The following is a 27,851-nucleotide window of genomic DNA, read 5'->3' as shown; positions in this document are numbered from 1 at the left end:
TTAAACTCAAAAGAAGAAGGAAGCGCTTGCTTGTCGCCCTAAAGCCTGAATCTCTCGTTCGTTCAGCCACCCCTATGTGAAAAAAAAGTATGTCTAAATAGGCTTTTGGAATTAAGGTTTAGGAGATCTTACGTTTTGTTCTATAAGATAATAGCAGTCAGTTAACATGACCTTTATGAATTATGAAGCCTTTGTGGTTTATGTGCTTTTTTAATAACATAAATTCTTCAACATTCACAAAATGTGAAGTTAGCTGATTAAGAGTATCTCATAGAACAGATAACCTTTTTACTTAACCAGGCAAGTTAGTTAAGAACACATTCTTATTTTCAATGACGGCCTGGGAACAGTGGGTTAACTGCCTGTTCAGGGGCAGAACGACAGATTTGTACTTTGGCAGCTCGGGGGTTTGAACTCGCAACCTTCCGGTTCCTAGTCCAACGCTCTAACCACTAGGCTACGCATAAGATCTCCTAAATCTGTGTTTATGCAACAAACAAACAAAAAACTACCAGAATGCAATTCATTTTCTCCATAGGCATTGTCCAACGATTTCATAGCGGAGTTAGTGCCTACAAAAAGACGCCATTACTATTTATCTATCTACACCTAACCAATCAGGTGGTTGTTCGACGAAACGAATCTTTGGACGTCATTGATCACGTGTTTCTTCCGGAAAAGGAGAGACAGGGGTTTGTACGTTGCCGCAATTTCGACGCATTTCTCCAAGTTTCAGTATCAAACGTAACATCACTCGCTACAGAAAATATACTATCAATTGTTTTTTAAATTTTAATTTAAACGGTGCTAGACAGAACAAGTGAAACCTTTAAACTATCGATAACTGTTTACGGATCATCGTCGACTCCACTTCGCAAGTGTGTGTGTGTCTCTTGTTAGCTAACGTTAGCTTAGCGAGATAGTTTTCAGGGTGGTAAAATGGAGGATGCATTTAGGCCGTCGACGGATCTCGATGATCCCCCAAATAGTCGCTTGTTTCTAGTTACAAGTAAGTCCATCACCGAGGACATGATCCGGGAGCAGTTTTCTCTTTTTGGAGAAATTCAGGATGTTTGGGTAGTCAAAGACAAACAGACAAAGGAGTCAAAAGGAGTGTCCTTTGTGAAATTTACCAAATCGTCAGAGGCATGTACGGCTATGGAAGAAATGCATGGAAAATGCTTGGTCGAAGGAACCAAACCGATCAAGGTATGTACTCTGGCTTCAGTGACTTTGCTCATGTTATTAACACTTATTGTAGCTAGTGCTTCTTCATTTGGTTTCCCGGCGGATTTGTGTAGTATCATGCTGGGTGAAGGAGTTGGGCCTACGTATGGCTGCCTTTCTAAGATCGAAAAGTGCCTTGCACATTTTGTTGACCAAAAAAGTGACATTGGATGGGGTAAGAAATTGCACCAGCATATTATCCCTAGACAGATTACAGATGGTCTATTATATTAACAAGATAGTCGATTTGACCACTATTGGAACTGCATGTCTTTTAAGATGGGGGGTTGGGGGAGGGTCAGTTGGGACCATTCTAGCCAATGAGGGCAGATAAGCGTGTGAGCAGGCCATGGAGATGGAGGACTCCTTTTTGTATCTGTACCGTTTATATAGCATCTGTGACAGTATGGGCAGCGCCATTGTGGCAGTATTTGTTTTAAGGTACTCCATTTTCTTCTTCATTGGCGAATTGCTCCCAACTCATAAGAATCCCCACCCAGTTGACTACTTTAAAATGGTCAAAAAATGTCAAATAAAATAATTGTATGTGTCACGTGCCGAATACAAAAGGTGTAGACATGAGTGAAATGTTTACTTACAAGTCCTTAACCAACAATGCAGTTTGAAGAAAAATAGGTGTTAAAAGTATTTACTAAAATATGTTAAAACGGGTTATATCCATGAGTCCAGCCCTCTGACAACAGGCACAACTCCCAATATAATGTTTGTTTTTTTCAAAGACAAAATACCAAGTGCAACCAGAAGGACCGACTTGGTCTCCGCTCGAAACCTTGTCTGCGTTGCACCACATTGTGTGCATGACAGACACCGGGGATTCCTCCTTTCAGCAGCACTCTGCTCTGGAGATCACAGCATGAGACTGCTCGTAATGCCTAGTGCTCTCTCCCTCTGGACAGACACACAAGTCCACTTCTAGATACCAGTCTTATACTGCAAACGGATTGGACAAAAGGCATGAATCATACTCTCACTGGGCCAGAGTAATCTCAGTCATTTTCCTGATTATTGGGGTTTTACCTCACCTGTCGGCATAGGTTCTTTCTCTTCTGTCAGGTTTGGTGTGTGTGTATTTTTTATATATTTATTAATCGTGCTAAGTTATCTCTTCTGCCAGGTGTTTATTGCCCAGGCGAGGTCCTCCGGAAGCCACCGAGACGTGGAGGATGAGGAGCTCACCAGAATATTTGTGATGATTCCCAAAACCTTTACGGAGGACGACTTGAAAGAAACATTCAAGGTACTTCATCACCCTCGATCATGTTGTATTTGGTTGATAAACCGTATTGGAATTGCCTTTGCTTATCGCTCATTTGTTCTCACAGGAATATGGTGACATTGAGTATTGCATCATCGTAAAGAATAAAACCACAGGAGAAAGTAAGGGCCTGGGGTATGTGAGATATCACAAACCCTCACAGGCAGCCACCGCTATAGAGAACTGTGAGAAGAGTAAGTTGTCTCTTTTTATTCATATCACATGTCTGTGAAAACCCAAACTATCAATCTAGTAATCCATGTTTGTGTCGTTTTTGTTTACAACAGCATATAGGGCCATTCTTGCAGAGCCGAGGAACAAAACGCCAGCCCCAGACAACGACTACTTCAGCCCTGCCAGAGCAGAGCATGTCCAGGGTGACCCAGGAATGACTTCCTATCCATTTGGTATGTACCTGCCATTGGTGTGACTAGACCTACAATTTCTTCAGACCCATGATTGTTTTTCCGCAAATTCTAAACCATTCTATTTCCTCCCATTGAAGTGGACTCTGGTTTTCATACCAGGGGAGACATGCGGGGCACAGACATCATCACCAGGTGCTTAATGGTGTCATCAAGGGCGAGCATCACACAAGATCAAGTCTATAGCCTCTTTGACCTGATCCCGGGGATGGATTATTGCGAGATGCAGCAGGATTCATATGGTTTCAGCACAGGTAGCCACAAAACACACAGTTACTCCCTCAGATGCAACACCTGATGTATTGCATAGGAATTGGTGTCTAGTAGTGTTTTTTGTGTGTGTTTTTTACCCTTTCAGGGCAAGCTATGATTCGCTACAACAACCTTGGATCAGCTGTCTATGCGAAAAACAAACTGGATGGCTTTGAGTACCCACCTGGGAACCGGCTAGTAGTCACTCACATTGATGATGGGCAGGACAGAAGAAGGTAGGATGAAATGTAACTTCATGGTATTGTACATCAAATCTAATTTTATTTGTCACATACAAATGTTTAGCAGATGTTATTGTTTGGTCCTTATTTACCCTCTTGTTGTCTCCAGTCCAGTGGGAAGGATGGCCATGCAGCTGGTAGCAGCCCAGATGATGTCTATCGTGTGCAATGCTCCTACTGGCCCACCACCACTTAGGAAGACGAGTACTGTAAGTTACTGACTTGGTTAACTTTGAGGGAACGAGGCCTTTTCTAGTACTTTCTAGAGCTAACCAAGATTTAAAAAAAAAAAAAAAAAAAAAAAAAACTACTACATGATGATTGAACTTCCTAACAAACTTTATGATATGTCGTTGTCAGGGCTACCCATCACCCGCTGTTCCTCAGAGCCCCCGGGTACAGACAGATGTTGCACTCCCACCTCTCCAGAAGTTGGCCCCCTCAGACAGCCGGGTGAAAGAACGCCTATTTGTGGTCTTCAAACCTTTGCCTCTGCCCATGGATGTGCTTGAAGATGTGTTCTGGTATGAGATACTTGCCATTATTTTCATTAATACACTGTTTATTAAGACTTATTACTGATAAACTCTTTAAACTAACAACAGGTTATAAAATACTTTTAATTGTTTATAAGGTTTTCTGTACTGTGCTATTCCCCTTTTAACTTTGGGCTAGAGGGATAGTTGCGATCTTGTGAGTATTGATGATTGGGTGAGGTCAAAATTCCTGCCGATCACTTATTCCCCTCTCTCTGTTTCTATAGCCGTTTTGGCTCTCTGGTTGAGGTTTTCCTTGTGCCTGGACGGAATGTGGGCTACATGAAGTACGCAGAGAGAAAGAGTGCTGATGATGCCATGGCGACCCTACATGGTCAAATGGTGAATGGCGTTAAAATGAAGGTGATGCGGGCTGACCCGCCCAAAGAGGAGTCTCACAAACGTCAACGCACCTATTAGGGGGACACAGAACAAGGTAAGTGTCTCCAAGGGTTAAGACTAAATTCTGTAGCGATCAATGACAGCGAGTGTCCACCAGCTGTTTTTTTCTTTATACATACTTGAATTACCAGAGCCGTATGTTGCGTTACCAGCAGACATAAGGTAAGTACATAGCAGGACTAAACAATATATATATATTTTTTTTCTTAACCTGACTCTGGGCAACACATTAGGAGAGACCAACACAGTTTAATGCATATTTAAAGTGCTGATGTTTTTGTTCCTACAGAGATGACCTAAGTGACATGACCTCCAACATGACTGAACCGACATAAATGATGACAGGACCAAATTACGACCACACTACGGACAGTGATCTCTGTACCTTACTTTGATGTTTCTTTGTACTAACGCTGAAGGTGATGACAGTGGTGGTCCTTTTCTCCTCAAGATTGATATTTTGATGTTAAGGAATAGATTTTGAATCTGCATTGGTCCTAATATGTTCTCAATAAAAAAAAACACCCAATGCATTTTGTGTGAATTTATTTTTGTTTTTAATGAGTGTCAAATATTGTAGTTTTTCCTCAATGTTATTAGCAGACTAGATTTGTTGTATTTATGCCCAAGTTTTATATTTTCTTAATGCAGCCTACTTGTTTTTTCCAGTGGGCTGAAGGGCATAACAGGGCCGCAAATTCAGAATGTTGCTGGAAAGACTGTTAAGAATACATTAAGGACCAGCTAGGGTTGGGTGGGGTCTAAAATAGAACCAGGAAAGCAACGGTCAGACTTCAGATATAAAATGGATATGCTTTTAGTTTGACCGGTAAGGGGTGAAATCTGTGTGTGTGTGTATATATATATATATATATACTGTGCCAGAGTCATATATTAATGATAAATCACCTGAGTTACTACACTGATAACTAGTATATATGCCCCATGGTGTCAACTAGCAAATACTCTGTGCTTTGCTGTTGAACAGCGACACCTACTGTAATAGAGACGGCGTTGAATATTGGCGACGTGAACATAAACTAGATGGTAATTGTACATGAAGTACAATTGATGGTACTTGCTTTCTCTTTAAAAGTATTTTTGTGGTTAAAGTTTTAAGAGTACGTATGGTTTTGAAAAACGTTTATATAGTATTAGTCTGCAGTAGTAATGGTGGTGGCTGGTTGTAGATACATTTAGGATGGTCACCAAATCAAATTGGTTTATATAGCCCTTCGTACATCAGCTGATATCTCAAAGTGCTGGACAGAAACCCAGCCTAAAACCCCAAACAGCAAGCAATGCAGGTGTAGAAGCACGGTGGCTAGGAAAAACTCCCTAGAAAGGCCAAAACCTAGGAAGAAACCTAGAGGAACAAGGCTATAAGGGGTGGCCAGTCCTCTTCTGGCTGTGCCGGGTGGAGAGTATAACAGAACATGGCCAAGATGTTCAAATGTTCATAAATTACCAGCATGGTCAAATAATAATAATCACAGGCAGAACAGTTGAAACTGGAGCAGCAGCACGGCCAGGTGGACTGGGGACAGGAAGGAGTCATCAAGCCAGGTAGTCCCGAGGCATGATCCTAGGGCTCAGGTCCTCTGAGAGAGAAAGAAAGAGAATTAGAGAGAGCATACAGGACAACGGATAAGACAGGAGAAGTACTCCAGATATAACTGACCCTAGCCCCCCGACACAAACTACTGCAGCATAAATACTGGAGGCTGAGACAGGAGGGGTCAGGAGACACTGTGGCCCCACCCGATGATACCCCCAGACAGGGCCAAACAGCCAAAGCACAGCCCCCACACCACGAGAGGGATACCTTCAACCACCAACTTACCATCCTGAGACAAGGCCGAGTATAGCCCACAAAGATCTTCGCCACGGCACAACCCAAGGGGGGGCGCCAACCCAGACAGGAAGATCACATCAGTGACTCAACCCACTCAAGTGACGCACCCCTCCTAGGGACGGCATGAAAGAGCCCCAGTAAGCCAGTGACTCAGCCCCTGTAACAGGGTTAGAGGCAGAGAATCCCAGTGGAGGAAAGAGGGGAACCGGCCAGGCAAAGACAGCAAGGGCGGTTCGTTGCTCCAGAGCCTTTCCATTCACCTTCACACTCCTGGGCCAGACTACACTCAATCATATGACCTACTGAAGAGATGAGTCTTCAGTAAAGACCTAAAGGTTGAGACCGAATTTGCATCTCTCACATGGGTAGGCAGACCATTCCATAAAAATGGAGCTCTATAGGAGAAAGCCCTGCCTCCAGTTGTTTGCTTAGAAATTCTAGGGACAATTAGGAGGCCTGCGTCTTGTGACCGTAGCGTACATGTAGGAATGTACAGCAGGACCAAATCAGAGAGATAAGTAGAAGCAAACCCATGTAATGCTTTGATGGTTAGGTTAGGTTGTAGGTAGGTTAGGTTAGTTTCTAATGTCTTAAACACAGGCTTCTAGCGAGGGCAATTTTGGGGCTTCACCATGTTTCATTGAAATGTACAGCTGTGTGTTGTCCGCATAGCAGTGAAAGTTAACATTATGTTTTCGAATGACATCCCCAAGAGGTAAAATATATAGTGAAAACAATAGTGGTCCTAAAACGGAACCTTGAGGAACACCGAAATTTACAGTTGATTTGTCAGAGGACAAACCATTCACAGAGACAAACTGATATCTTTCCAACAGATAAGATCTAAACCAGGCCAGAACTTGTCTGTGAAGACCAATTTGAGTTTCCAATCTCTCCAAAAGAATGTGGTGACCGATAGTATCAAAAGCAGCACTAAGGTCTAGGAGCACGAAGACAGATGCAAAGCCTCGGTCTGATGCCATTAAAAGGTAATTTACCACCTTCACAAGTGCAGTCTCAGTGCTATGATGGGGTCGATATAGGCCGATGGTTTTTTATATTTTCTGGGTCAAGGTTGGGCTTTTTCTAGAGAGGCTTTATTACTGCCACTTTTAGTGAGTTTGGTACACATCCGGTGGATAGAGAGCCGTTTATTATGTTCAACATAGGAGGACCAAGCACAGGAAGCAGCTCTTTCAGTAGTTTAGTTGGAATAGGGTCCAGTATGCAGCTTGAAGGTTTAGAGGCCATGATTATTTTCAGGACAACTGAGCTTTGAAGGAATAAGCAGATTTAAAGAGGAGTCCGTAATTTGCTTTCTAATAATCATGATCTTTTCCTCAAAGAAGTTCATGAATTTATTACCGCTGAAGTGAAAGCCATCCTCTCTTGGGGAAGGCTGCTTTTTAGTTAGCTTTGCGACAGTATCAAAAATAAATTTCGGATTGTTCTTATTTTCCTCAATTAAGTTGCAAAAATAGGATGATCGAGCAGCAGTAAGGGCTCTTCGATACTGCACGGTACTGTCTTTCCAAGCTAGTCGGAAGACTTCCCGTTTGGTGTGGCGCCATTTGCGTTCCATTTTTCTGGAAGCTTGCTTCAGAGCTCGGGTATTTTCTGTATACCAGGGAGCTAGTTTCTTATGAGAATTTTGTTTTGTTTTTAGGGGTGCAACTGCATCTAGGGTATTGCGCAAGGTTAAATTGAGTTCCTCAGTTAGGTGGTTAACGGATTTTTGTCCTGTGATGTCCTTGGGTAGACAAAGGGAGTCTGGAAGGGCATCAAGGAATCTTTGTGTTGTCTGTGAATTTATAGCACGACTTTTGATGCTCCTTGGTTGGGGTCTGAGCAGATTATTTGTTGCAATTGCAAACATAATAAAATGGTGGTCCGATTGTCCAGGATTATGAGGAAAAACATTAAGATCCACAACATTTATTCCATGGGACAAAACTAGGTCCAGAGTATGACTGTGGCAGTGAGTAGGTCCAGAGACATGTTGGACAAAACCCACTTAGTCGATGATTGCTCCGAAAGCCTTTTGGAGTGGGTCTGTGGACTTTTCCATGTGAATATTAAAGTCACCAAAAATTTGAATATTATCTGCTATGACTACAAGGTCCATTAGGAATTCAGGGAACTCAATGAGGAACGCTGTATATGGCCCAGGAGGCCTGTAAACAGTAGCTATAAAAAGTGATTGAGTAGGCACTAAACAAACTTTTATATGTTCAGGCTATAAAACTTGCTTGTCACAAATTCCACAGAATTGCATTTGCCTAGTTGGCTTTGGTTAACAGTACAACCACAAGATGGCAGTCTAATTATTGGGAGAGACTGCTGCATTGCTTAATCCTCTTCCACAACGAGCGAGGTGGAATGAGGTGACTCATTCATCCTGGACAAATGGAAATTCTACATTTTTACCAATAGTGAGTTCAGTTTAACCCCCCCACCACTGTTTAATGGAGCACAGATTCTAGCTCAAACCAGAAACCATAGTGTAAACGGTACCACCTGTGTCATGAGGATCCAGACCTTTTTGGCAGAGGCCGTACTATGCTATTATACAAGACTATTTCCCCAATCGTAAAATGCCTCCGTCACAAACCCCAGTACAAACATGGGAACGCTTCTGACAGTTATCCCATTGCTGCATCCATTTGCAGTTATTGGTCACTCTACATATGCGCTAGACTTCATTGGCTAGAGTAGAATTTATAGTACCGTCACATACAGACACCTATAATAACGAACATCAGATGTTCTAAGCCAGCATCACTAAAATATAACGTTTGACGCGAAACTGTGTTTCACTATGTTTGTTTCCATAAAGAGACTAATCGAAAAAAAAGAAAAAAAAAGAAGTCCCTGCGTTTCAAGTAGGCTTGAATTTAGTACAAGCTTTCTAACCCCAATTATTCTCATTTTGGAAATGTCTTTAGCAGTCTTGTCGTGACTTGTTTACTGCGCTGACAGAAATCCAGTGCCTGGGTTTGCGAAAGCGCCATTGGTCCATCTCGCGTGGGGATCCAGTCCGGCCATTTCTTCCCTCCAAAACTCATCCTTGCTGCAGGGAGGAGCATTGAGCATCCGTCTCACTGTATTCAAGAAAACGGATATATACAGTACTTTTTATTTTTATTTTTTACTTTTCATTGTTTATGTTCAAAACCTTTTATATCATCTATTATATGCACAAGGGGTTTCAACGAGGAACCTTCTAGCTGTCATCTGTCTCAAGAAGGGCGCGGGTTTTTCAGTTGTGTAGGGAAGTCGTCTCATTTTTATTTCCTGCGCCAAAAAAATGCAATGACATGGTCAGTACAATAAAACCTCGGTAAGCTATGTTTTCCATACTTGGTCAAACTGTACTTTATGTGAATTTGCGGCCCTGCGCTTTGAAATTGAAGTCAGATTGTTTCTAGAAAAGCCTTTCCAGTCAAGTGTTAACAAGGCATCCTCAGACACTAGGGAAGGCTACTTCTGTTTATGCCCCACCTGACCAATGCCTACCTGAGAAACCGATGACAGTAATTCTGCTGCATTTGCTAGTGCCTAATGGACTACAATGATTTCATGTCTTCATTTCAAATGGTTGTCTTAGTTGTACAATGTCAAACTATCTTTCGATTAAGTGAAGTAGTCTATATGAGGAAGAAATGAGTTGGTGAGTGACGTACACAAGTTGCATCATGACGCTGTCACTAGATACCTTCTCACATGTGATTGTCATGCACTGTGTACAATACCTTTTCCCACCGAGCAGTAGCCTACAACCATATTCTGCATGAGAATCCATCCCATAAGGGAATTTAGCCAGATACAATGAAGGTCAGAATATGACATTGCAGTGAGGTTTAAACACAGACTTGAATTAACCAAAAGGGCATTGCCTGGAGGGAGGGATTCACAATCACAATGTTGTAATTATCTGCCTGTCACTACATGGTATTTGATATTTTATTAGGATCCCCATTAGCTGTTGCAAAAGCAGCAGCTACTCTTCCTGGGGTCCACACAGAACATGGAACATAATACAGAATGACATAATACAGAACATCAATAGACAAGAACAGCTCAAATACAGACCTACACGTAGCCTACATATCAATACATACACACAAACTATCTAGGTTAAATAGGAGAGAGGTGCTGTGCCGCGAGGTGTTGCTTTATCTTTATAAAAATAATAGGTTTGCTGTTTATTTGAGCAATATGAGATGGAAGGAAGTTCCATGCAATAAGGGCTCTATATAATACTGTATGCTCTCTTGAATTTGTTCTGGATTTGGGGACTATGAAAAGACCCCTGGTGGCATGTCTGATGGGATAAGTGTGTGTGTCAGAACTTTGTGTAGGCATTCACATCCCTGAACAGATTAAGCTTTGGTAGCACTATTCATTGATTGTCATTTTTTGGGGACTGAGGAGAGGAGACCTGCTCAAGGTGTCCTCATTTAATTTCATGATGGTCAAGTGTCAGATCCCCCTTCTCATTCATGTGATTTAGAAGGCAAAACTGATCCTAGACCAGCTCTCTTATTAAACACAGAGACCTTTTCATCTTTCTGATGACTTGTTTCATTAAAAAAATGTGACACAATTGGAACCCTTGAGCTGTTTTTAATTAGTCAATTATAGTAGTTTACGGAGAGCCTGTGCTTCTGAAGGATCCTCTTTTAACATCAGGTTTAATGAGACTGTGCGTTAATGAAATGTTCAGTCCATTCTGCTATTGTAAATACAATATTCAGGGTGCAATAGTAATCTTTTTGTATTGTTTTATTGTAGTACACCTTCACAATGAACTACCTTTAGCTCCACAGGCCTTTCACTGTCAAATCAGACTGATGGTATAGGCCTAGTTACAATGCACATCCACATCACATGATTGCCTTCCCATTTAAGTTCTATTGTCCAACTGAGTGAGTGTTGTAAGACTGTTTGCTCATGTGCCAGTGTTACAATGTGCCAGTGTTACAATGTGCCAGTGTTACAATGTGCCAGTGGAAGTGGATGCTATACTTTTGTCATCACATATGAAAGTGATACCATATGAAATGGAGTCTCATCTAAATTAACCTAATTGCCAGTAGTTCAGTTCATCTCACCTTCTTCACCCCTCCCAGTCAACCAATCACTGTGCGCTTATTACCTGTTAATATCACGCAGTAGTTGTTCCCTGATAGGAATGAAGCCCCTGTGTTCTCTTCCTGTAATGTGATCTACATGGGTCTTTTTTCCACCTGCTTAATTATGGAACAAGAAATGGTGATCAGCAGCACCCTTGGAGCAGCAGACCATCTGCTGTGATAATGATGACTGACAGTCTGGTCAGTAACACTGTGATAATGATGACTGACAGTCTGGTCAGTAACACTGTGATAATGATGACTGAAAGTCTGGTCAATAACACTGTGATAATGATGACTGACAGTCTGGTCAATAGCACTGTGATAATGATGACTGACAGTCTGGTCAATAACACTGTGACAATGATGACTGACAGTCTGGTCAATAACACTGTGATAATGATGACTGACAGTCTGGTCAATAACACTGTGATAATGATGACTGACAGTCTGGTCAATAACACTGTGATAATGATGACTGACAGTCTGGTCACTAACACTGTGACAATGATGACTGACAGTCTGGTCAATAGCACTCTGATAATGATGACTGAAAGTCTGGTCAATAACACTGTGATAATGATGACTGACAGTCTGGTCAATAGCACTGTGATAATGATGACTGACAGTCTGGTCAGTAACACTGTGATAATGATGATGAGTCTGACTGATAATGATGACTGAGTCTGGGTCACTGTGACAATGATGAACAGTCTGTGACAATGATGACTGACAGTCTGGTCAATAACACTGTGACAATGATGACTGACAGTCTGGTCAATAGCACTCTGATAATGATGACTGAAAGTCTGGTCAATAACACTGTGATAATGATGACTGAAAGTCTGGTCAATAACACTGTGATAATGATGACTGACAGTCTGGTCAATAACACTGTGATAATGATGACTGACAGTCTGGTCAGTAACACTGTGATAATGATGACTGACAGTCTGGTCACTAACACTGTGACAATGATGACTGACAGTCTGGTCAGTAACACTGTGATAATGATGACTGACAGTCTGGTCACTAACACTGTGATAATGATGACTGACAGTCTGGTCACTAACACTGTGACAATGATGACTGACAGTCTGGTCAATATGACAGTCTGGTCTAACACTGTGATAATGATGACTGAAAGTCTGGTCAATAACACTGTGATAATGATGACTGACACTAACACTGATAATGATGACTGACTGACAGTCTGGTCAATGATGACTGACAGTCTGGTGATAACACTGTGATAATGATGACAGTCTGGGCTGTGATAATGATGACTGACAGTCTGGGCAATAGCACTCTGATAATGATGACTGACAGTCTGGTCAATAGCACTGTGATAATGATGACTGACAGTCTGGGCAATAGCACTCTGATAATGATGACTGACAGTCTGGTCAATAGCACTGTGATAATGATGACTGACAGTCTGGGCAATAGCACTCTGATAATGATGACTGACAGTCTGGTCAATAACACTGTGATAATGATGACTGACTAGGTGTTATTGTACATGAACCTGGCATATGCCTCATCTCAACAAAATAAACAATAGCACCCCCTTACCCCACATAGATAAAGTGATATGTAAATATGATGGTACTTGTCTGCTTGTGAAACATGGGACCAACACTTTACATGTTGCGTTTTAATATTTCTGTTCAGTGGGGCAAAAAAGTATTTAGTCAGCCACCAATTGTGCCAGTTCTCCCACTTAAAAAGATGAGAGAGGCCTGTAATTTTCATCATAGGTACACTTCAACTATGACAGACAAAATGAGAAAAGAAAATCCAGAAAATCACATTGTAGGATTTTTAATGAATTTATTTGCAAATTATGGTGCAAATAACATTGGACCACTCAACAACAGTCTGACGGTGATAGAAGCTGTTCAACAGTCTGATGGTAATAGAAGCTGTTCAACAGTCTGATGGTTATAGAAGCTGTTCAACAGTCTGATGGCCTGATAATAGAAGCTATTCAACAGTCTGATGGTGATAGAAGCTGTTCAACAGTCTGATGGTTATAGAAGCTGTTCAACAGTCTGATGGTTATAGAAGCTGTTCAACAGTCTGATGGTGATAGAAGCTGTTCAACAGTGTGATGGAGATAGAAGCTGTTCAACAGTCTGATGGCCTGATTATAGAAGCTGTTCAACAGTCTGATGGCCTGATTATAGAAGCTGTTCGACAGTCTGATGGCCTGATTATAGAAGCTGTTCAACAGTCTGATGGTGATAGAAGCTGTTCAACAGTCTGATGGTTATAGAAGCTGTCCAACAGTCTGATGGTGATTATAGAAGCTGTTCGACAGTCTGATGGTAATAGAAGCTGTTTGACAGTCTGATGGCCTGATTATAGAAGCTGTTCGACAGTCTGATGGCCTGATTATAGAAGCTGTTCGACAGTCTGATGGTAATAGAAGCTGTTCGACAGTCTGATGGTGGTAGAAGCTGTTTGACAGTCTGATGGTTATAGAAGCTGTTCGACAGTCTGATGGCCTGGTAGAAGCTGTTCAACAGTCTGATGGTAATAGAAGCTGTTCGACAGTCTGATGGTGGTAGAAGCTGTTCAACAGTCTGATGGCCTGATTATAGAAGCTGTTCAACAGTCTGATGGCCTGATTATAGAAGCTGTTCGACAGTCTGATGGTAATAGAAGCTGTTCGACAGTCTGATGGTTATAGAAGCTGTTCGACAGTCTGATGGTTATAGAAGCTGTCCAACAGTCTGATGGTAATAGAAGCTGTTCGACAGTCTGATGGTAATAGAAGCTGTTTGACAGTCTGATGGTAATAGAAGCTGTTCGACAGTCTGATGGTAATAGAAGCTGTTCGACAGTCTGATGGTGGTAGAAGCTGTTCGACAGTCTGATGGTAATAGAAGCTGTTCGACAGTCTGATGGTGGTAGAAGCTGTTCAACAGTCTGATGGTAATAGAAGCTGTTCAACAGTCTGATGGTGATAGAACCTGTTCAACAGTCTGATGGTCTGGTGATAGAAGCTGTTCAACAGTCCCAGTCTTTGTGGCAAGGACTAAGATTTAGTATTTCACTGAGCTGAACACTAATAATGACATGTGACCAACGTTTAGTCTTTCTATCACCCTCTTGTCTAATGATAAGTGTTGTTTACTCAGTGCTCCTGTTTTACTGTCTGCAGGCGGGCTGGACTGGCTCCAGAGTTCAATTTAATGAACCATGATAAGTCAAGAAACAGATGTCTGCACAGATGGCTCTAATTCAGATTTATTTTAATTATACAATGAAATTCTCTCCCTTGATAGTGTATAGCGGTGTGAAACCTCATACTGTTGAATCCATATTGTGTCATCCTCTTCCATACAAAACAATGCTACAGTGTATCCTGCTGAATTCCCTGCCATAGCCACTCACAGAGACCGTTATTGACACGTCTCCAAGTGGATGGTTTGAATCCAAACTGGATTCTGGAAGGAAAACAAAAACCATCTGACATTCTTGAGCTTTGCTGGCTGGTGAAATCATGATAAGATAAGACCGCGTTGAGGTTGATAGGACAGCGTTGAGGTTGATAGGACAGCGTTGAGGTTGTGTCACGAGAATTTTCAATCCCAATGATAATAGCTCACAATCAATAGCTCTGACCAATCCCCGAGATCTGTAAGACCATGGGTTTAATAATAATTAGTCACTCAGTTTATGCAAAAAGATAGTACAGTTTATTCACCAGAATGTTCTGAAGTCCATTATACAAAGACATCCATTTTATAGCTGTGCACATACTTCCACACAAACAGTAGGTATCCTACGCACATACATACACACAAACAGTAGGTGAGTTTTATCCTTCTCCGTAGTCCTCACCACTGTGTATCACTACCCAGCCGACAGTTCCATTCCCCCGAGATTAGGGAAACCTTGAGAAGTACTCCCTATGCTCTCATAGGTTCCTCAGAGGCCTAGCTAGGTCGGTCCAAACACAGTTGAATTGTTCTTGTTTTTTTTTACCTTGGCACACACATACAAGTTCAAATCCTAAGCTATGCCTTGCTCAGACAGTCTTTGTTTTTCCACTATACAAATACATTGTTTAATCTAATTCTGACTAAAACTACACACGTCATCAGATTATAATTTTATGATTCTAATCAATTTCATACAATTGTAAGGTTTCAGAGTGGAATTATTTTATCATTATCTTTCAACATATACATTATTTTATCAGGTTGATAGGACAGAGTTGAGGTTGATAGGACAGAGTTGTGGTTCATAGGACAGAGTTGAGGTTGATAGGACATAGTTGAGGTTGATAGGACAGAGTTGAGGTTGATAGGAAAGAGTTGAGGTTGATAGGACAAAGTTGAGGTTGATAGAACAGAGTTGAGGATTCATGTTTGTGGTTGATAGGACAGAGTTGCGGTTGATAGGACAGAGTTGAGGTTGATAGAACAGAGTTGAGGATTCATGTGTGTGGTTGATAGGACAGAGTTGAGTTTGATAGGACAGGGTTGAGGTTGATAGGACAGAGTTGAGGATTCATGTGTGTGGTTGATAGGACAGAGTTGAGTTTGATAGGACAGGGTTGAGGTTGATAGGACAAGGTTGAGGTTGATAGGACAGAGTTGAGGATTCATGTGTGTGGTGTGTGGTTGATAGGACAGAGTTGAGGATTCATATGCGTGGTTGATAGGACAGAGTTGAGGTTGATAGGACAGAGTTGAGGTTGATAGGACAGAGTTGAGGTTGATAGGACATGGTTGAGGTTGATAGGACAACGTTGAGGTTGATAGAACAGAGTTGAGGATTCATGTGCGTGGTTGATAGGACAGAGTTGAGGTTGATAGGACAGAGTTGAGGTTGATAGGACAGAGTTGAGGTTGATAGGACATGGTTGAGGTTGATAGGACAACGTTGAGGTTGATAGAACAGAGTTGAGGATTCATGTGCGTGGTTGATAGGACAGAGTTGAGGTTGATAGGACAGAGTTGAGGTTGATAGGACAGAGTTGAGGTTGATAGGACAGAGTTGAGGTTGATAGGAAAGAGTTGAGGTTGATAGGACAACGTTGAGGTTGATAGAACAGAGTTGAGGATTCATGTGTGTGGTTGATAGGACAGAGTTGAGGTTGATAGAACAGAGTTGAGGATTCATGTGTGTGGTTGATAGGACATAGTTGAGGTTGATAGGACATGGTTGAGGTTGATAGGACATGGTTGAGGTTGATAGGACAAAGTTGAGGTTGATAGAACAGAGTTGAGGATTCATGTTTGTGGTTGATAGGACAGAGTTGAGATTGATAGAACAGAGTTGAGGATTCATGTGTGTGGTTGATAGGACAGAGTTGAGGATTCATATGCGTGGTTGATAGGACAGAGTTGAGTTTGATAGGACAGGGTTGAGGTTGATAGGACAAGGTTGAGGTTGATAGGACAGAGTTGAGGATTCATGTGTGTGGTGTGTGGTTGATAGGACAGAGTTGAGGTTGTTGATAGGACAGAGTTGAGGTTGTTGATAGGACAGTGTTGAGGTTGTTGATAGGACAGTGTTGAGGTTGTTGATAGGACAGGGTTGAGGTTGTTGATAGGACAGGGTTGAGGTTGATAAGACAGGGTTGAGGTTGTTGATAGGACAGGCTTGAGGTTGTTGATAGGACAGGCTTGAGGTTGTTGATAGGACAGGCTTGAGGTTGTTGATAGGACAGAGTTGAGGATTACTGTTTGTGGTTGATAGGACAGAGTTGAGGTTGATAGAACAGAATTGACGATTCATGTGTGTGGTTGATAGGACAGAGTTGAGGATTCATGTGTGTGGTTGATAGGACAGAGTTGAGGTTGATAGGACAGAGTTGAGGATTCATATTCGTGGTTGATAGGACAGAGTTGAGTTTGATAGGACAGGGTTGAGGTTGATAGGACAGGTTTGAGGTTGATAGGACAGGGTTGAGGATTCATGTGTGTGGTGTGTGGTTGATAGGACAGGGTTGAGGTTGATAGGACAGGGTTGAGGTTGCTAGGACAGAGTTGAGGTTGATAGGACAGGGTTGAGATTTCATGTGTGTGGTGTGTGGTTGATAGGACAGGGTTGAGGTTGATAGGACAGGGTTGAGGTTGCTAGGACAGAGTTGAGGTTGATAGGAAAGGGTTGAGGTTGATAGGACAGAGTTGAGGTTGATAGGACAGGGTTGAGATTTCATGTAGGGATGTGACAAATGTAACATTTTCCTTAACTTTTATGCTACCATTTTTTTTATTGCTCAAACATTAAAAATAACATAAAATTACGTGATTCACAATTCAGATATGGTCCTGCGTATGCCCGTAAGTGGCAATGCAGTTCAATCTACTGCAGTCCTGGCAACCTACCAGACAACACTCACGTTACTACTGTCCTCCACCCACTCTGAAACTATGGTATTAATGCCATTTCACGTTCTCTGTTGTCTCTCTCCTCCATGCACTCCGTTTTCAGTACGTGGGACTTCATGGCTCACTTCTCATCAATGTGATGGCTCATTGCAGAGATGTATGACTGTGTGTTCATAGACGTTCAACAATATGTTGTTGACACCATGTATGGTGTTTAAGAGCTCGTGGGGGTAGTTTTACAACAGTGAACATTTGGTAGTATAGCCTATTTGGATAGAATAAGGAAGAGTGTTGAGGTCATTGGCTTAGTGTTCTCCATTATGCCTTTATGTTTATCAGAAGGTCCTCAAGGCAAAAGGATACCTTACAGAATCCGTGGCGTTAGTGTTTTTAAAATTTATTACACAGTCACATGGTTAATAAAATATCAGAGATGATATACTGCGTTGTATTACATTTACATTTTAGTCATTTAGCTGCAGACTCTCTTATCCAGAGTGACTTACAGTAGCATTAAGGGTTAAGTGCCTAGCTCAAATCTACAGATTTTTCACCGTGTCGGCTCTGGGATTCGAAACCAGAGATCTTTCGGTTACTGGCTCAATTCTCTAACCGCTAAGCTGCGTGGCGCACCATTGTTGAATTTAGTCATTTAGTAATCCATCTCCACCTTGCATTTCTGCAAACCTACGATTGTGCAGATGTTGTTCATAGTTTACTTATTCACCAAGTTTGATAGGACAGAGTTGAGATTGATAGGACAGGGTAGAGGTTGATAGGACAGAGTTGAAGTTGATAGGACAGGGTAGAGGTTGATATGACAGGGTAGAGGTTGATATGACAGGGTAGAGGTTGATATGACAGGGTAGAGGTTGATAGGACAGGGTAGAGGTTGATAGGACAGGGTAGAGGTTGATAGGACAGGGTAGAGGTTGATAGGACAGAGTTGAAGTTGATAGGACAGGGTAGAGGTTGATAGGACAGAGTTGAAGTTGATAGGACAGAGTTGAAGTCGATAGGACAGAGTTGGAGTTGATAGGACAGGGTAGAGGTTGATAGGACAGAGTTGAAGTTGATAGGACAATTATTCTATATCGACATTATCGAAAATTAATCTAAATGTTTTTATATCGTTACTGAGGGAAGTAATTACCTCGATAATTATTGATATTAATTTATCGCCCAGCCCTATTTCAGCATATATTTTCCAAGATAAGCTTACCTAGAACACATTTTTAAGATGATCAATAATTGCTTTTATAAAAGACTGAATAATACATCTCAGAATAAGAACACAGAATGTGGTGAATGTACAAGATTCTGACGCTAAGATATGATACATTAATATCCATCACATTCTCAACCGTTATGGGATGTTACTGACATCATTAATATCCATCACATTCTCAACCGTTATGGGATGTTACTGACATCATTAATATCCGTCACATTCTCAACCGTTATGGGATGTTACTGACATCATTAATATCCGTCACATTCTCAACCGTTATGGGATGTTACCGACATCATTAATATCCGTCACATTCTCAACCGTTATGGGATGTTACCGACATCATTAATATCCGTCACATTCTCAACCGTTATGGGATGTTACCGACATCATTAATATCCGTCACATTCTCAACCGTTATGGGATGTTACTCATAACATTAATATCCATCACATCATCAACCGTTTTGGGATGTTACTGACATCATTAATATTAATCACATCATCAACCGTTATGGGATGTTACTGACATCATTAATATTAATCACATCATCAACCGTTATGGGATGTTACTGACATCATTAATATTAATCACATCATCAACCATTATGGGATGTTACTGACATCATTAATATTAATCACATCATCAACCGTTTTGGGATGTTACTGACATCATTAATATTAATCACATCATCAACCGTTATGGGATGTTACTGACATCATTAATATTAATCACATCATCAACCGTTATGGGATGTTACTGACGTCATTAATATCCATCACATTCTCAACCGTTATGGGATGTTACCGACATCATTAATATTAATCACATCATCAACCGTTATGGGATGTTACTGACATCATTAATATTAATCACATCATCAACCGTTTTGGGATGTTACTGACGTCATTAATATCCATCACATTCTCAACCGTTATGGGATGTTACCGACATCATTAATATCCATCACATCATCAACCGTTATGGGATGTTACTGACATCATTAATATTAATCACATCATCAACCGTTATGGGATGTTACTGACATCATTAATATTAATCACATCATCAACCGTTTTGGGATGTTACTGACGTCATTAATATCCATCACATTCTCAACCGTTATGGGATGTTACCGACATCATTAATATTAATCACATCATCAACCGTTATGGGATGTTACTGACATCATTAATATTAATCACATCATCAACCGTTATGGGATGTTACTGACATCATTAATATTAATCACATCATCAACCGTTATGGGATGTTACTGACATCATTAATATCCGTCACATTCTCAACCGTTATGGGATGTTACTGACGTCATTAATATCCATCACATTCTCAACCGTTATGGGATGTTACTGACATCATTAATATCCGTCACATTCTCAACCGTTATGGGATGTTACCGACATCATTAATATCCGTCACATTCTCAACCGTTATGGGATGTTACCGACATCATTAATATCCGTCACATTCTCAACCGTTATGGGATGTTACCGACATCATTAATATCCGTCACATTCTCAACCGTTATGGGATGTTACTCATAACATTAATATCCATCACATCATCAACCGTTATGGGATGTTACTGACATCATTAATATTAATCACATCATCAACCGTTATGGGATGTTACCGACATCATTAATATTAATCACATCATCAACCGTTTTGGGATGTTACTGACATCATTAATATTAATCACATCATCAACCGTTATGGGATGTTACTGACATCATTAATATTAATCACATCATCAACCGTTATGGGATGTTACTGACATCATTAATATCCATCACATTCTCAACCGTTATGGGATGTTACCGACATCATTAATATTAATCACATCATCAACCGTTATGGGATGTTACTGACGTCATTAATATTAATCACATCATCAACCGTTATGGGATGTTACCGACATCATTAATATTAATCACATCATCAACCGTTATGGGATGTTACTGGCGTCATTAATATCCATCACATTCTCAACCGTTATGGGATGTTACCGACATCATTAATATTAATCACATCATCAACCGTTATGGGATGTTACTGACATCATTAATATTAATCACATCATCAACCGTTATGGGATGTTACTGACGTCATTAATATCCATCACATTCTCAACCGTTATGGGATGTTACCGACATCATTAATATTAATCACATCATCAACCGTTTTGGGATGTTACTGACATCATTAATATTAATCACATCATCAACCGTTATGGGATGTTACTGACATCATTAATATTAATCACATCATCAACCGTTATGGGATGTTACTGACGTCATTAATATCCATCACATTCTCAACCGTTATGGGATGTTACCGACATCATTAATATTAATCACATCATCAACCGTTATGGGATGTTACTGACATCATTAATATTAATCACATCATCAACCGTTATGGGATGTTACTGATATCATTAATATTAATCACATCATCAACCGTTATGGGATGTTACTGATATCATTAATATTAATCACATCATCAACCGTTATGGGATGTTACGGACATCATTAATATTAATCACATCATCAACCGTTATGGGATGTTACGGACGTCATTAATATCCATCACATCATCAACCGTTATGGGATGTTACGGATATCATTAATATTAATCACATCATCAACCGTTATGGGATGTTACCGACATCATTAATATTAATCACATCATCAACCGTTATGGGATGTTACGGATATCATTAATATTAATCACATCATCAACCGTTATGGGATGTTACGGATATCATTAATATTAATCACATCATCAACCGTTATGGGATGTTACCGACATCATTAATATTAATCACATCATCAACCGTTATGGGATGTTACCGACATCATTAATATTAATCACATCATCAACCGTTATGGGATGTTACTGACATCATTAATATTAATCACATCATCAACCGTTATGGGATGTTACTGACATCATTAATATTAATCACATCATCAACCGTTATGGGATGTTACGGATATCATTAATATTAATCACATCATCAACCGTTATGGGATGTTACTGACATCATTAATATTAATCACATCATCAACCGTTATGGGATGTTACTGACATCATTAATATTAATCACATCATCAACCGTTATGGGATGTTACGGATATCATTAATATTAATCACATCATCAACCGTTATGGGATGTTACCGACATCATTAATATTAATCACATCATCAACCGTTATGGGATGTTACCGACATCATTAATATTAATCACATCATCAACCGTTATGGGATGTTACGGATATTCTTTAAATTTTTACTTAACCCTTATTTTTCTTAAACCTGCATGGTGGTTTAAGGGCTTGTTAGTAAAGCATTTCACTGTAAGTTCTACTCCTGTTTTATTCAGTGCATGTGACGAATAAAATGTTAGTTGATTTGATTTTATATCATAACGCTGAAAATGGATACTAACATTTGAAAAAGAGAAACCAATTATAGACCATATAAAACCTTTACAGAGAAAGTTTCAAGATGATCCAATGTAAGGTTGATGTTACATCGCCTGTTCCAGTTACCCCCTGTCTTTACAAGACTGTAGAAGATGCAAACAAAACTCAAGACACTTCAATTTGGTCTGTAATGCATCATTAACATCTCATCTCCATAACTAACACTGGGGGGACAAACTCTGTGAGCCATGAAATATGATTGACTGACAAGACTTTTTTGAGACTTGGGCCTCTATTTTAACACACCTAATGGTAAATCTAAGCGCTGGTGCATTGGGAAAGTATTCATACCCCTTGACTTATCTTATTCCACATTTTGTTGTGCTACAGCCTGAATTCAACATGTATTCTCTCTTGTCCCTCTGCAGCAGACATGTGGTGAGCAATATGTTTGGAACTCCGAATCGCTATTGAATTGCAGTATCTAATCTCAATAGCATACATATAGAATCGTGATACCTATAGAATCGCAACACGTATCGTATCGGCACCTAAGTATCGTGAGGTCCCTGGCGTGAGGTCCCTGGCAATTCCCAGCCCTACTAGTATATCTCCCCATGTTATAAAACGTAATAATTGTTGAAGAAAGAGCTGATCAATCTGAAAGTCTCAATATTGTTTGGAATCGTGTACTCTTCCTTTGTGCAGCTCTAATGAAGGAAAATGAAAACGTGACTAACATTAATGGTAAAGCACTGCATCAATCACTTTTTTATTTGTGTTTATTTTGTCCTTGGGTTGTCTTGTCTTGGCTAATTAAGTCTGTCCCATTTAAGGGGATTTAACCATCACATTTTATAATGGACCTATTGGATTTGACAGCCTTGGAGCAGGCAGCATCAACATCTTTTTAACAGCTGGAGAGAAGAGAGTGAGAGAGGGTATTTACACTGATTTATTACTGTCCTCTATCAATCCTTGACACAGGAAAGACATGATGATTTGACTATAATCTAATTTTACTGAAGGGTGTTATTCAGTGTTGAAAGTGGAGGGTATATGCTTAATACCCACTTAATCGCCACTGATACGTGTCAAAGTAGTGTAGTGGAGGGTATACACCTTATCAATTAATAGAGCTGATGGAACAGATTTGGAATGTTATTAAGCTTAAAATGTTGATAAACTATTGTTTGAATGTGCACACGGCAGGAGGCCTATGTGTGAATGTTTCAAAATGCAATTTGCCGAGAAACACTGTTCTGAAATGTGCACCGTGGTTTCATGGACAGAGATAGAAATGTCTGTTATAAAGAGGAGAGATCTAAAGATGAAACAACTGTTATGGGATGTTAATATGACTTGGATAATGCCTTTGGCTGCTAGACAATGAAAGGGGGCGGCAGGGTAGCCTAGTGGTTAGAGCGTTGGACATGTAACCGAAAGGTTGCAAGATCGAATCCCGGAGCTGGCAAGGTAAAAACAACTGTCGCTCTGCCCCTGAACAAGGCAGTTAACTTACCGTTCCTAGGACGTCATTGTAAATAAGAATTAGTTCGTAACTGACTTGCCTAGTTAAATAAAGGTTAAATAAAAATACAAATAAAAAATAAAGTTCACAGAACCAGAAGAACACATCGTTATAAAATAATTGCCTCCACGTTGCTATGGCTTCTACTTTGAAGCAAGGTAAGATGCCTCATCATATGAACGTCCAGGTTTCAAAACAATTAAGGAACAGGAAAAATATAGCGATGCTAATGGTAGATGGTAGATGGAACGGCTTTCCCAAAAACGTTCTCTATTAATTGTTAACCAGCTACAAAGCTAGCCTATTCTTTATACCAGTGGCTCAAACTGTAAAAAGTGACAATGTGCTACTGTTCAGTCAATGTGAATCAAACACAGTCAATATTCAGATTCAACCTTAAACAGGAACCAGCTATTTGAAATGTCCTAATTTCATATTTTTCTCTGAATGACGCTAATACCTAGAATTTTGTGAGAAGTTGAGCTACAAGGATTAGATGGGAAGAATTCAACTTCCCTTTCAAGCTGAACATAACATAGCTCGCTTTCTGTATACATTAGCTTAGCGCTTGATGATTACAGCAGTTCTCAGTACAGAGGAAGTGTTGACTTCTGTTGTTTCATCAACATTAGCCTAATCAGATCACAACTTCTGTCTCCAGACTATTCTATAGTGAGTGGCCTAATATACAGTCAGGTCCGTAATTGTTGGCACCCTTGATCATAGCTGTGGGAAGTGCTGAAGGTGTTGCAGCACCCCCTGGAGGCGAGGTGGCAAAACTGCAAGCATCTGTGTTGCAATTTTTAAACAATGAATACATAATTTCTCTGTTAAATTATTATTGTGAATAATAATGAGATTGGGGAGAGTGAAAATGGCATTTCATTACACCTTCACTTATACCATTTAAATGTGTGATTTCGTTACTTTTGTGTTAATTGGGCTCAAAACCATTCCATATATGTATACACAACAGTCAGCCGTTTGTCTTGTCATTTTGACTGTGTTCAGGTGTGTTAGTAATTGGTTTATGTCTTGAAAGGTGGTCTGTTTTGAATAGTGGGAGAGGAATGCTTGGAAGAGGTAGACATGCTATATGCTCTGCGGGAAAAGTGTTTTTGTTTTAATAACCTTTTATGGTATGTTTAAACCTCTTTAAAACCATCTGTTTTATAGCCTAAAATATTTATTTAATTCTGACAATTGTCAATCCAGTTATTCTTGTTTTATCTCTTGATTTGTACGGGGTACGGCCAGCTGTGTCACAGGGAGAGAAACAAAACATGGGATATTTATATATGGGTCCCATTGTGCACGTAGAGCTCACAGCTCTGTGATATGTTCTTATATATATATTCAGTTGTGGGGGTTTGAATTCGGACACGCACTCTGCTGTACGATAGACAGTTTAGTTTGTGTTAAGTCAGGCCTCTCTGTCCTTCTCGCTCTCCCCCCTGTCTCTGTCCCTCTCCCCCAGGACCTCAAATTAACACCCGCCAAATGCGGGGAGGGGGATTCAGGGCTCCAGTAAAAAAGTGAAGTACGATCATGGCAAACACTGCAGTAGCTGTTTTCAAAGTATTTCTGCCTGACGCTGCAACACTGCATGGCTGGGGACTGTGCGCACCTGAAGAGCTGAGTGACAGATTCATTTTTAGAAGCGCTGAGCAGAGGCATAAAAGTTGTTCTAATTTTTACTTGAAACATAAGTTTACTGAAGTGAAACTTTGTTGTTGTGTTTCTTGGCTATTTACATTGTTTTGTTCACAAGCTAGGTTGTTTTTCAATGTTTGAGTTTCAACTGCTAGGGAAGAGAAGCAATGGGGATACTAGTCAGACTCTCAATCTCACAGGCATAAACAGGGTTGCCAGGTCTAGCTAAAATGTATAGCCCATGACCTCGTGAAACCTGCCCACAAGGAAAACTAGCCCTATTTATTATTATTTTGCAGCAAGAGATGCCTTGCCACATTTATCCAATAAACCCTTTTTTCATAACATTATCGAGCGAATTAAGAAATATCGACTTGATTTGTTAGAACGTAGACTAAGAAACTAAATGTGTTTTTCCATCAAAATAATAATTATTGCAACCTTAAGAATATGTCCCAAGAGAAAAGATAATACACCCTTTTTAAACTTGCCAGATTTTTCCATCAATGGATGTCGATTTGACTTGTTTTTCTGCAATGATTAAGCAATAAGGCCCGAGGAGGTGTGGTGGGCTATATGGCCAATATAGCATGGCTAAGGCCTGTTCTTAGGACACAAACCCCCGAGGTGCCTTATTGCTATTATAAACTGGTTACCAACCCGTGGTATACGGTCTGATATACCGTGGCTTTCAACCAATCAGCATTAATGGCTCAAACCACCCAGTTTATAATTGTGAATAAATCCAGATTGGGCGTGTGCATAACTATAGATAAATCCGATAGTAGAGTTTGAGTGATGAAAGTTGGGCAGAGGATCTCTGTGCAAGAAACACTTGGACAAACTTTTTTTTAACCACCTAAAAAATGTATAATAATAAAAATCTAAAAAAACACGGACTAATTTCTAAAAATTATTTTTAGGCTATTTTCTGGCAATTGTGCAGTTATGATCTGCCAGATGTCAAGATTACAGACTATTATAAATGGCCTATTTGCGAGATTGACTTGTTAATTCAATATACATAGACTACTGACTAAAATCTGGGTTTATAATTGCATTTCAACTTTAATTTTTTTTTTTTTTTTTTAAGTCAGTTAAGAACAAATTCTTATTTACAATAACGGCCTCCCAAAAGGCAAAAGGCCTTCTGCTGGGACTCGGGCTGGGATTAAAAATAAAAATGAATTAAATAAAAAATATAGGACAAAACACACATCACGACAAGAGAGACACCACTACATAATTGCCATGGTTTGCTGAGCTAGTAGCCTATAGCCCCTGACATCTCATTTCAGGGAAAAGTCAACAATGAAACTGACATTAAAGGTGGAGCAGTAGATCTGTGACCATGATCACAATTGATAACTTCCAAATGAATGAACTACACATGGCCATTAATAACAGCATAATAACACAAGGCAGCAACAATAAACTGAAGTTATGGGCTATGTATTACATCTGTTTGCCAGCTCCAGGTAGGCTACACAAGTGACTCCAGTGATATTGTCATTTCAACATATTTATTGTATCAAATGGTAGCCTACAATGGCATATAAATGAATTGCCTATTTGATGGCCAACAGATGCAAATGTATAATTTGCCAGTCAAAAGTTTGGACACACCTATTCATTCTAGGGTTTTTTTTTTAAGTATTATTTTTTAAACTATTTTCTACATTGTAAAACAAATAAAAATATATTTTATATTCTTCAAAGTAGCCACCCTTCGCCTTGATGACAGCTTTGCACACTCTTGGCATTCTCTCAACCAGCTTCATGAGGTGGTCACCTGGAATGCATGTCAATTAACAGGTGTGAATTTCTTTCCTTAATGAGTCTGAGCCAAACAGTTGTGTTGTGACAAGGCAGGGGTGGGGTGGTATACAGAAGATAGCCCTATTTGGTAAAGGACCAAGTCCATATTATGTCAAGAACAGCTCAAATAAGCAGAGAGAAACAACAGTCCATCATTACCTTAAGACGTGAAGGTCAGTCAATCTGGAAAATGTCAAGAACTTTGAAAGTTTCTTCAAGTGCAGTCGCAAAAACCATCAAGCACTATAATGAAACTGGCTCTCATGAGGACCGCCACAGGAAAGGAAGACCCAGAGTTACCTCTGCTGCAGAGGATAAGTTCATTAGAGTTACCAGCCTCCGAAATTGCATCCCAAATAAATGCTTCAGAGTTCAAATAACAGTCACATCTCAACAGTGGAAATGTTTCCTTTGGTCTGATGAGTCCAAATTTGAGATTTTTGTTTCCAACCGCCGTGTCTTTG

The 27,851-nt window shown here is 40.2% G+C and overlaps 2 protein-coding genes across 3 annotated transcripts in view; both read left to right on the top strand.

Annotated features, from left to right (window-relative positions):
* The first annotated feature begins 660 nt into the window (after positions 1-660).
* Positions 661-4,893, top strand: rbm45 (RNA binding motif protein 45). 2 transcript variants are annotated; one of them, XM_042306833.1, is made up of 11 exons: positions 661-1,209; positions 2,363-2,485; positions 2,571-2,697; positions 2,791-2,910; positions 3,009-3,182; positions 3,287-3,416; positions 3,532-3,631; positions 3,783-3,946; positions 4,186-4,394; positions 4,492-4,522; positions 4,650-4,893. In XM_042306833.1, exons 1-9 carry the CDS (start codon positions 940-942, stop codon positions 4,376-4,378), a joined length of 1,401 nt encoding a protein of 466 aa, XP_042162767.1. In that variant the 5' UTR covers positions 661-939; the 3' UTR covers positions 4,379-4,394; positions 4,492-4,522; positions 4,650-4,893. The 2 variants fall into 2 exon arrangements, with proteins under 2 accessions (XP_042162767.1, XP_024245563.1); XM_024389795.2 differs by lacking the exon at positions 4,492-4,522.
* A 4,306-nt stretch (positions 4,894-9,199) lies between these two features.
* LOC112224889 (oxysterol-binding protein-related protein 6-like) overlaps positions 9,200-27,851 on the top strand; it is a 68,339-nt gene continuing 49,687 nt past the window's right edge. Inside the window, exon 1 of the mRNA XM_042306725.1 lies at positions 9,200-9,555. The gene's annotated coding sequence lies outside the window, so the exon portion shown is untranslated. The remainder of the gene's footprint in view (positions 9,556-27,851) is intronic.

The sequence above is a fragment of the Oncorhynchus tshawytscha genome, linkage group LG26 (genome assembly GCF_018296145.1).
Source record: "Oncorhynchus tshawytscha isolate Ot180627B linkage group LG26, Otsh_v2.0, whole genome shotgun sequence".
Lineage (NCBI taxonomy): Eukaryota > Metazoa > Chordata > Actinopteri > Salmoniformes > Salmonidae > Oncorhynchus > Oncorhynchus tshawytscha.
The sequence above is the reverse complement of the archived record's forward strand: the minus strand, read 5'-3'. Positions and strand labels throughout refer to the sequence as shown.